Source organism: Gastrolobium bilobum, unplaced genomic scaffold (genome assembly GCF_033153095.1).
Source record: "Gastrolobium bilobum isolate Gb01-03AN ecotype WA unplaced genomic scaffold, APGP_CSIRO_Gbil_v1 utg131427, whole genome shotgun sequence".
In the NCBI taxonomy this organism is placed as follows: domain Eukaryota; kingdom Viridiplantae; phylum Streptophyta; class Magnoliopsida; order Fabales; family Fabaceae; genus Gastrolobium; species Gastrolobium bilobum.
The window spans coordinates 24,749-36,521 of record NW_026897724.1 but is presented as its reverse complement, the minus strand read 5'-3'; the positions used below and the strand labels follow the sequence as shown (position 1 = coordinate 36,521).

The window sequence follows — 11,773 nt, the reverse complement described above, 5'->3', positions numbered from 1 at the left end:
AGATGAAAGTACTTACTGGTATAGTCTGATAACGAACAGCAACCAAATGCAGCAGAGTAGTTTGATGAAGAACAACAACTAAATGCAACAACATCACACCAAGTTTGCACAAAGAATTTCAAGAAAGCACAGAAAGAACAAAAGACCAGAAAACTTAAAAGAGAAGGAGATGAAGAAGAAGATGATGGAAAAGAAGGTGGGGGTTTTAAGGAGAAAAAGGAAAGGGGTGAATGGGAAAATCAAAGTAGGTAGATTACATGATGGATTTCTATAACTACCCACGTTGACAATAACCACCTATGGAAGGGTTATATATACCAAAGACCATAACTAACATAGGGGATAGACAATAATCATACTAATGTTCATACACAACAGCAATAATTTTCAAACGAGGAGTACTAAATTATAGAGAAGCAGTTTTACCTTGAGAACCATCAGCTTTCTTAACTAAGGACTCGTAATCAGCCGCCAAGAGGTTGGGGCGCTTTCTTTTAGTCTTAGGTCCAAATGCATCCTCAAAAGGCTGTCTATCAAGAAGGTGAACCCTTGATTGCTACATTCGAAATCCACAAAATTAGTAAATTTCAAAAAAAATAATAATAAAAGAAAGCACATAACTATTAACAAACAAAACAAAATCCTTGCAACAAATAAACAGCTTAATAAATAAACCTTTTGGTGGTCGTTGAGGAGTGACAGTGGCAATTTCTTCTCCTTCAGAATAACATTGTAATTACTCGACATGCGGCTCTGCAGCTCTTCTCTGAAGAACTCAAGCTCTTTCTGATTCACAACCCGAGTGTTCCCTACAGATCATGAAACCAAAAAATTAAAATAAAATAAAATTGTCAAAACCATAAAATTCACAAGTTCAAGTTGAAGAATCTTGATTATTATTTTATTTTTTGTTGTGAAATTGAAACTAACCGAACCAACGGCGATCAGGTTGGATTCGTGTGCTGGGAAGCTCCTTAGACTGATATTCGTTGGTCAAAACCTTTCCCTTGCGGTCGCGAACTGGCCTCGTGTTGTACATCTTGAGGCGGCGCACGGTGGCGGCAACTTGGTTTGTTCCAACTGAAAGAGGGGTACCGCCAAATACACACAGTTAAGGATTAGGGTTTCGTTCTCCAGAGACAAACGGTGGGAACTTTTCTTTTCTTTTCTTTTTGCGAAAAGGATTAAACCGGGGAGATTATTTATAGTGGAGTGGTGGGGACCAGTGTAAATGGAGAAATAAAATTGAAAAAAAGAAAATATCACAATGGTAAAAAAGGAAAAAAAAATTGATGATATGATAAAGAGCATCAGATTATTCGATGATTCTGAATAGGGGTGTTCGCGGTCTGGATTGGATCGGTTTTGGAAGCAAAAATCATCTGATCCAATCCCTTCGGTTTGATCATATAATTATCCATTCGGTTTGGATTTTTTTTCAAATCCGATCCGATCCGATCCAATTTTTTTCGGTTTGGATTGGATCGGTTTTCGGTTTTTAGAAAATCCTAAAATTTATTTCATGATTATTGTGCAAATAACATCTTTTGTATATATTCTCTTTGTAAATTATTATTTTTTGAAATACAAAAACATTAGTAAACTATAATATAGTTTTTTTTTTGGACAATGAGATATGAAGCTCTACAAAGATAAAATTTTGTTGATGAGATGTGATTAGATTTTTTCTTGGATTTAGTTAATGGGTCTTGGGTTTAGAAATTTTTTGGTTATAATTAAGGAAAGACCCAAGTAGGTAGAGGAGAATTAATATATTGGATCGGTTTGGATTGGATCGATTTTCATCAACTCATCCAAAAACCGATCCAATCCAATTAAAATTTGCGGTTTTTTTTCGGTTTTTGATTTTTCGGTTTTCGGTTACCGCGGTTTGAATCGGTTGATGAACACCCCTAATTCTGAACCATAAAAAAATATATATTTGAGAGTCAGAGTATTTTGGTTGAAAGTTGTTTTTATTATAAAGTCATGCTTACTCACCTACTTTGATAATATTTTTAATTAATAAAAACTGTTTCGAATAATTTTAAAATGAAATTTAAATGTTTGGAATAAGAAAAAAGAATTTTGTATACCTTATCTTACACCGTTATACCTAATAAAAGAAAAAAGAACGAGAGAGAATGTGTATTTAAAAATGTGTTTTTTTCTATTTTATTACTTATAAAAATGGCAGAAAATTTTTGTAATGAAATTGTGTGTAAATAAAATAGTCTTTTTTTCTTCGTAAATTCAAGAGGTATCGCCACTCAATCAGAGGGTGTATTTACAAAAACTGTCATAATCAAACTAACATAATTCAAATTATATCATCTGAATTAGTTTATTTTATCTTTATTTTGATTTCTTTAATTTATTTTATCTAATTATTAGTAAGATTTAATGTTTGTCCTTTTAAATGACATAGAATTATATTATTTCAAGTGAGAAAAAAACACAAACAATGAAAATAATAGAAAAGAAAGTAAGTATTTTTTAAAAAATTAAATTTTAAATACATTTTTTTAAGTTGTGTCTCTTTCACACTTAAAATGAAATAACTCTATTTCCTTTAAAGAATAAATATTTTTACCTTATTAATATTAGTTAACTTATTTCAAATTATATTATTAGATAATTTATACTTATCCACAAAAAAAGATTTTTATAGTTATGTCTAGGTTTTTATATTATATCTTAGAAATGAACTTTCATTTACTACAATCAGATTTAAAAAATAACAATAAATAATTATTTTTTTTGCAAAGATTTGTGTCGTTAGTCTTTGGAATTTCACAAATTTATATTTACAAAAATTGAAATCAGATTTAGTAATTTAATTATAAAAGAAGAAAGATAAAATTTAAGTTGAATTATAAAAATATATTAGCGGGCCGGCCCTCTGGGCCGAGCTCAGCTTTCCACCTCTAACTATCAGCATTTTATATAAATAATTTTTTTTTGCAAGGATTAGTGTCGTTAGTCTTTGAAATTTCACAAATTTGTATTTATAAAAATTGAGATCTAATTTAATAATTTAATTATAAAAGAAGAAAGATAATATTTCAATTGAATTATAAAAATATATTGGCGGGCCGGCCCGCAGTTTTCCACCTCTAGCTGTCAACATTTTAATTACACTCTTGCAATAAAAAAATGAAAGTTTAATTTCTTTCTTATGTATTAAATAAAAATTTTCATTTTTATAGTTCTTTAATTTAAAAAAAAAATTTACAGAATGACAATTGTCATTTTTTATTTAAATTTAAAATTCAAAACTTTTTATGTTAATTATACATTTTTTAAATATAATTTTTTTTATTTTAATTTATGATTTTTATATATTTTTTAATTGGTTATACATGTATATTTAAAAATTTTATGTTAAAATTTAAATTTATTTTTTGTAAATTATAAATTATGCCATTTCTTATTTTTTCTTTTAAATTTTAAATTTTAAATAATTTTTATCGACTATAAATGTATTTTATAATTTTAAAATTTTTATTGTTTAATCTATAATTTTATATTAAATTTAAATTTATTATATATATCTCTTTTTACACTGCAGAAACAATAAATGCTGAACTATTTTTTCACCTATCAAATTCAAAATTTAAATTTAAAAGTTTGAATTATAAATATTAAAAAAATTCTCACTCAATAGACTTAAATAATAAATATTATTAATAAACTTAAATTCTTTCACAAAAAGTAGTGGAAAACATGTATTAAAAACCGTGCATATTCTCCAAGTAATAACTTCTAGTTATTCACTCACGACATAGAAAATTGTGTTAATTACACTCTTACATCAAAAGAATAAAAGCTAAATTTATTTCTTATATATTAAATTACATTTTTGTAGTGATTAAATTTTTATAATTTATTTTTTACAAAACGATAGATGTCATTTTTATTTTATTAAAATTTAAAATTTAAATTCTTTGTATTATTTTTGTAATTTATAATTTTATACCGAATTGGTTATACATATAAATTTAAAACGTTTACACAATTATATAATTATTTTTGTACTGTCACAATTATATAACTCCATTGAATAGATACTAATGCATTCACTTGTATTTGATTGTAAACTTTAATTGTAGCATACGTTATCTCACCATTAAAATCATCAATAAATTCAAATGTTGAAAATTTAGGGAATTGGTATTCATTTTAATTTTATTCCATCAACATACATTAATGAACTTTTCAACGAACTAAAGGAGGTTTTTTGAACATATTTTTTGTATTAAATTAATATACACTTTTCAATAAATATTATTATTCTCATTTCTATGTAGAAAATAGTGAGATATTAATACAATTGTCTGCCACTAATTAATGTTGATCTTTTTCTACCTATATTATGTTTAAAATTCGAATTTTGAAAAAGTAGTGTGGGTATTTTTTTTTGGTAAGCAGTAGTGGGGGTATTAATATAGATGTTTGCCACCAATTAATGCTGAACTTTTTTTACTCTTATATTAAGTTTAAATTTCGAATTTTAAAAGTTACTGGAATTTTAATAGGCCTGGCAAATACCAATGCAGGAGTTAGTGAGATCTTAATTGAGTTTTTAAAAATATGAAAAGTTATTATAATAGGAAACATTTCAAATTCCTGTGGGTGTGAACACAAAGCTGAAAATAATTTAGAAATTTGAATTTGATATTATGAATCAAGACAATTACAATATGAGAAGTTGAAATAATAATTATTTTCTGGGTACAGAAAATAAGAGCCCCAAACACAACAAAATGAAGAAACACTCTCTAAAAAAATATGAAATTAATATGTTGTGCTATTAGAAATTTATCCATCGGTTACAAATTCTTTTTCAGCATCAAGACAAAAAACTATTCACAGGCATCGAAGACGTTGAAGACAAAAAACACAGGCAAGCACTACACAGCATCGAAGACATTGAATACAGGCAAAAAACTATTCACAGTAGCAAGAAACATGAAACATTCCATCCTGAAAAACGAAATAAAGAGAATAAGTATACAGAATACAAAACAAACAAAAGAGAATTAGTATACAAAAAATGAAAACAAATTAAGATCATTTGTTTATAAAGGAACCAAAAAAAAATACAACATCAGCTACAAAAACGAACGAAGAAACAAAACATAGGCAAAAACTATTCACAGTAGCAAGAAACCTTCCGCCCTGAAAAATTAAAAAAGAGAATCAATATACAGAACACAAAACGATCAAAAGAAAATTAGTATAGAAAAAATGAAAACGAATTAAGATCATTTGTTTATAAAGGAACAAAAAAAATACAACATCAGCTACAAAAACGAACGAAGAAACAAAACACAGGCAAAAACTATTCACGCAAGAAACCTTCCGCCCTGAAAAAACAAAAAAAAGAATCATTATACAGAACACAAAACGATCAAAAGAAAATTAGTATACAAAAAATGAAAACGAATTAAGATCATTTGTTTATAAAGGAATAAAAAAAAATACAACATCAGCTACAAAAACGAACGAAGAAAGAAAACACGGGCAAAAACTATTCACTGTAGCAAGAAACCTTTCGCCCTGAAAAACGAAAAAAAAAGAGAATCAGTATAAAAAACACAAAACGAACAAAAGAGTATAAACAACAATACCTACAAACACAAACGAAGAAACGAATCGGAGGCACTCTCCCATGACGTAAATGAATCGGAGGTTCTTCCTTGATTTGCTGTTAGTGTTCGTCTCTTTGGGCAATTCACACAACTCTCCCCTTTTCTTCTCAGACAACCTCAACTTCCTTGTTTTGGAAGACGAAAAGAAGAAAAGAAAGAAGCTATTTTTCTCAATGAAACAATTAGCAAACTTTATGATGAAGTCTTTAGGTTATCTCTATTATATGAAATTTGGGCATAATCCTTATACGTAATCCGTAGATGTTCTTAATAGTTTGGTATGAACATTTCTATATATATAGGTATTTATGTGCAATATATGATATAAACTTTTATTTTAGAAATTATGATTATGTGCAATATATGATATAAAATGTTATTATTTTAGAAATTATAAGTATGTGCAATATATAGATCTTATTGAATAATTATGAAAATTATGGAATTATAATACTCTTTAAGAAAAACTTTCCAAATATGTGTTTTAATGATTGAATTTGAATATTTATATTATTAATAACTATGATAATTGATGTGATGAGATTATTTGAATGACGATGATTGGATTTGGATTTTTCTATGATGAATGTTGAAGATTTGAATTATTATATCCTTGAATAAATTGGAAAGTTATGATGAGGATCAGATTTGGATTTTTCTATGATGAATGTTTTTGATGATGAATGTTGAAGATTTGAATTATTATATCTTTGAATAAATTGGAAAGTTATGATGAGGATCGGATTTGGATTTTACTGTGATGAATGTTGAAGATTTGAATTATCATATCCTTTAATAAATTGGAAAGTTATGATGATGATCGGATTTGGATTTTACTGTGATGAATGTTGAAGATTTGAATTATCATATCCTTGAATAAATTGGAAAGTTATGATGATGATCGGATTTGGATTTTACTATGATGAATGTTGAAGATTTGAATTGTTATATAAATTCAAAAATTTATGATAATAGTTGTTTGAATTATGATACTTTACCAAATGGTGGTAGCTCAGTTGCCGCATGGGAGCTGAGCAGGTGGGGGTGAGGGCATGTGTTCGAATCTCCCCAGTACCACCTTTGGGAGGGGTTTAAAGCCTTAATCCTGGACCCGCCCCGAATCGGACTAATCGCGAAGCGATGAACCGATGGAATATTTCCAAAAAGAAAAAATTATGATACTTTGGAAAATTATAATGCCCTTGAGTAACTCACTTAGAGATGATAATACTTAAAGAATAAATAATTATGATTGAATCTTTCGTGATTGTGTGTGTTTGTAATAAATTAATGGTGGGAGGATAGCTTTGGGATGGTACCTCCCAAAGTGATGAACACAACTTTTGGGCTTTATGCCTCCGATGTGAAACTGATGTGAAAAAAGATTATATCTGTTCTTCCCAAAGTGGTGTCTGGCAGGGTTTCCCGGGATACTAGTAGCAACTTTGGGAAGAGGTGTGCACACTAGGAAGATGTGAATTGATTATGGCCAATGTGATTTGTTTGTGACTGGCAGGGTTTCCCAGGTCACAGGGTAGACTGGCAGGGTTTCCCGGGTCTACCATGGTTCTCTTAACACTAAATATAATGAACTTAAACATTATTAATAATGAAATTTGTTATTTGATTTGATTATGAAGAATGTCATTGAGTTGTGAATATTATCATATTATGATTAATGTTGTGCTAAATATGTTAGTTGATAATTACAAATACATTAAATGAACTTAATAAAGATAAATATTATATAATGAAATTTTGATTATTATATTGATATTTGATTTGATTAATGAGGAATTGATTTGAACACTATTTGATATTTGATTTAATTTGTTATTAATTACATTAATTGTATTTTGATTGGGATTACCAGCTTTTGCTGACTTTTGTGTTTGTTTAACTGCAATGATCCTTCACGGGGGAGCAGATTTTCAGTGAAGCATGTTGCAAAGGATGGGGCGAGCTGTGGGCAGTGAGGATCACGACTCGGATATTTCTAGCTAGTTCCTAAGTTTAGAAATTTTATGAGATTTAAATAAATGCATGAGACATATTTCCTTTATTTAAACTTTAGTCTTTGGTTTTATTTTAATGTAATAAATTTAGCCTTGCACCTGTCCATTGTACAGGTGCGGCGGTAACATTCCCCAAATTAGATTTAGATTAGCTTCCACAATATTTCTATTATTATAATTGTAAAAAAAATGAATTTTGACAATTTATTTATTTTAAGATTGTTTTATAAATTGTTAGAAATTTGGGGTGTTACAAAATTGAGTTTTATCTAATTTTCCTTCTTCCACATAATATAATGAGCCCTTTGCACTTATTTTTAGTGATTTGTGGGGACCTGCACCCATTCCTTCATCTCAAGGCTTTATGCATTATATTACATTTGTTGATGTTACAACAAGGTATACATGGATTTATCCCCTCAAACAAAAATCAGAATCATTAAGCATCTTCAAACAGTTTCACTCCTTTGTTTCCACTCAATTTAAACACAGCATCAAATCTGTCCAAACTGACTGGGTGGTGAATTTAGACCCTTCACAAAATTTCTTACAGACTTGGGAATAATTCATAGACTGATTTGTCCTCATATTCATCATCAAAATAGGTTAGTTGAAAGAAAACACGGACAAATTGTTGACATGTGACTGACTCTTCTTGCACATGTTTTCCTTCCCCTTAAGTACTGGGATCATGCTTTTCTTACATCTGTCTATTTAATAAATAGACTGCCTACATCAGCTTTAAACTTCAAAATTCCCTACTATGAACTTTATAAAACATTTCCTAATTATAAAATCCTTCGCACATTTGGATGTGCTTGTTTTCCTCTACTTCGTCCATACAATAAGCACAAATTTGATTTCAGATCTCAGGAATGTGTTTTCCTGGGATACTCACCCAGTCACAAAGGTTATAAATGCCTAAACTCTTGATGGAGAAATTTACATATCTAAAGATGTACTCTTTAATGAACACATATTTCCCTTTCCATTCATATTTTCTTCAACCTCATCAAGCATCCCAAATAATTCCACTTACTCAAGCAATATCATCCCACTAGCTTCTACTTCTCCTAATACATTCTCTCCATCACTTCCTCAGACCACTACCTCAGGGTCACCAACTGCAGCAATAAGAACCAATTCAAATGTTTCCTTCTCTGGACATACCGATGACTCTGCTCCTAACTTGATACATGATACATCATTTCATTCTTCTAACAGTGCTATACCGCCTTTTTCTTCTGACAGTGCAGTACCATCCTCTATTTCACCTAACTCTAATTCCTCACATAATAGAGTCAGTTCATCTCAACCTTCTGCTACTGCTGATAAATCTCCTAACACCAGTTTTACTCCCTCATCCAGTCAAATCAATCATTCTCAGTCTTCTAACTCTAGCTCCCCACCCTTAAATACTACAGTGCAGTCACCTGTGTCCACTGTCTCTCCTATGTCTTTATCTTCTTCTCCACCTTCATTAGGATCTGGATATCAACCCTATAAATCTCTTAAAATACACTCTCCTACTCATACTATATTACCAGATCTAAAGGTCCAGTCCCTTCCATTTTCACTGCTCATATGGAACCAACCAGTGCTAAACAAGCTCTAACTGACCCCAAATGGGCTCAAGCTATGCAGCAGGAATATGATGCTCTCAGCAGGAATATGGTCTCTTATGCCTCTGTCAGCCTCAAGGAAGCCCATTGGTTGCAAATGGATCTTTAGAATAAATTCTGATGGTACAATTAATAAATACAAGGCAAGGCTAGTTGCCAAAGGTTTTCATCAACAATATGGCTAGGATTATAATGAAACATTTTCCCCAGTAGTAAAGCCTATTACTATTCGCACTATCTTCACCTTGGCTTTGTTTCATGGATGGCCTTTAAAACAACTTGATGTTAATAATGCTTTCCTCAATGGAGATCTCTTGGAAGAAGTATATATGTCTCAACCTCCAGGTTTTGAAGTCACTGACAAGACCCTAGTATGCAGGCTCACCAAGGCTCTTTATGGATTAAAACAGGCTCCTAAGGCCTGGTTGGAAAATTTTGGAGATACTCTTTCATCATCTTGGTTTCATTTCTCGCAAATGTGACCCCTCTCTCTTTATTCTTCGCTCTAATGGCAGCTGCACCTATATTCTAGTTTATGTGGATGATATTATCATCACAAGAAACAATTCTGACTTAATACAACTTCTAATTGATCAATTGCATTCTAAATTTGCCTTAAAACAGCTTGGAAATCTGGACTACTTTCTTAGGATCGAAGTTAAACATCTCTCCAATGGAAGGATACTGTTATCTCAATCAAAATATATTAGAGATCTTCTTTACAAAGCTGGAATGGCAGAAGCTAAAGGAATTTCCACTCCTATGCCTAGTGGATGCAAGCTAAGCAAATTTGGCTCTAACTATGTACCTGATCCCTCGCTTTACAGGTCCATTGTTGGAGCACTGCAATATGCTACATTAACAAGACCTGAAATTTCCTTTAGTGTGAATAAAGTCTGTCAATTTTTATCCCAGCCACTTGAGGAACATTGGAAAATTGTTAAACGCATTTTGAGGTATCTCAATGTCACTTTATCCTATGGTCTGGTATTTCATCCACCTTCATCACAACACCCTCTCTCACTTGTGGCCTTTTGTGATGCTGATTGGGATTCAGATCCGGATGATAGAAGATCAACCTCTGGAGCTTGTGTGTTCTTAGGCTCCAATCTCATCTCTTGGTGGGCTAAGAAGCAATCCCTAGTGGCACATTCAAGTGCTGAAACTGAGTATCGAAGCTTAGCCCATGTTGCAGCTGAAATTTTGTGGTTGCAATCTCTTTTGCAAGAGCTCCAAATTCCAGTTTAAGTCCATGTCATCTAATGTGATAATCAGAGCACAATTGCTCTTGCTCATAATCCAGTTTTGCACTCGAACAAAACATATGGAGCCAGATGTCTTCTTTGTCAGGGAAAAAGTTCTGGCTAAGTCCCTCATTGTGCAGCATGTTCCATCTTCCCTACAGGTTGCTGACACCTTCACTAAGCCTCTTTCTACTTCCGGATTTGCAGATCTCAAAGACAAGCTCAAGGTCTTGGATCATGCAATGCTAACCAAACCCCCTTGAGCTTGAAAGGGAGAATATTAGAGTAGCTCAGTTTATATCCTGTAAAATCAGTTACAACTTACAACAAAGTAACTGACTTGTAACTAATTGTAACTGACTTAGTTTTCTATTAGATTCTAACTCAGTGAGTTAATATTGTATAGTCAATTAACTCTCTGAAGTTAGCTTAGTTCAGTAGGTCTATAAATAGACCCCTGTGTAATTCTCTAAAGTGTGGTTATCATTTTTCACAATTTTGAAACTCAGTCTTTTTAGATTCGCTAATTCTCTCTTCCCTTTCTTTACATTCTTCGTTTAAACAACAATATAACGAAAATGCTTAAAAAAGTGGAATACGTTATAGCTACCAAGCTTTTATACTTTACCCATGACAAAGACAAACTTTATTAAAAATCAAAATAATGTTTAAATTGACAGAGCAAGATAGATAACATGCAAATTTGAAGCAGAAATGCCCACCATAATGCACATTTTTTCACCTTAAGATACAAAATCATAATATCTAATGGAAACACACACATGCACATCATGTTAGTATCAGTCAACATAGACATATGTGAAAAATTAAACAAAATCTCAGCAAAAAGATGAGACACTACCTGGACAACAACATCAGAAGAATCTATCACTTTGTAGAGCTCACCCCATATGCATTTACTTTGACCTTTTTCAAACATGGTATGCCGCACTAAATCTCTAAATCCATCTCCTTCATTAGCTTCTGCAGACACACTAGGATCATACTTCTGCTCAAAAGCCTCTGCAAAGTAACGTGGGATTAGGAAAAACAATAATGATAGTAATTAGATTAAGTACAACATTATTTGGTTGATGAAATGATCAATAACATAAAACAAGCACAAAAACTGTATTATTCAGTTTCAACTAAGTGGAAAAATTAAGTACACCAATGAAAAACAAGTAACAGATTAAGTTCTTAATGTTAACTACCCTAACCCCATTAAGCATCCAATA

At 31.1% G+C, this 11,773-nt stretch overlaps 1 protein-coding gene and 1 long non-coding RNA gene across 2 annotated transcripts; one reads left to right on the top strand and one right to left on the bottom strand.

The window, feature by feature from the left end:
* Positions 1-481: 481 nt before the first annotated feature.
* On the bottom strand, positions 482-980 carry LOC133309619 (uncharacterized). Its single transcript, XR_009751354.1, has 3 exons — positions 931-980; positions 676-809; positions 482-556 (listed from the first exon to the last, which is right to left on the bottom strand). It is a non-coding gene; the product is annotated as an uncharacterized LOC133309619 (long non-coding RNA).
* Positions 981-9,253: 8,273 nt separating this feature from the next.
* LOC133309617 (uncharacterized mitochondrial protein AtMg00810-like) lies at positions 9,254-10,539 on the top strand. The gene is made up of 3 exons (XM_061510413.1): positions 9,254-9,358; positions 9,477-9,715; positions 9,807-10,539. Exons 1-3 carry the CDS (start codon positions 9,254-9,256, stop codon positions 10,537-10,539), a joined length of 1,077 nt encoding a protein of 358 aa, XP_061366397.1.
* The last annotated feature ends 1,234 nt before the right edge of the window (positions 10,540-11,773 follow it).

Excerpts from the sequence above, each read along its gene's own strand:
- LOC133309617 (XM_061510413.1), top strand. The coding sequence starts at position 9,254 with ATGGAACCAACCAGTGCTAAACAAGCTCTAACTGACCCCAAATGGGCT. Across the intron at positions 9,359-9,476 it reads ATATGGTCTCTTATGCCTCT|GATTATAATGAAACATTTTC; the intron begins GTCAGCCTCAAG and ends CAATATGGCTAG. Across the intron at positions 9,716-9,806 it reads AAACAGGCTCCTAAGGCCTG|CTGCACCTATATTCTAGTTT; the intron begins GTTGGAAAATTT and ends CTCTAATGGCAG.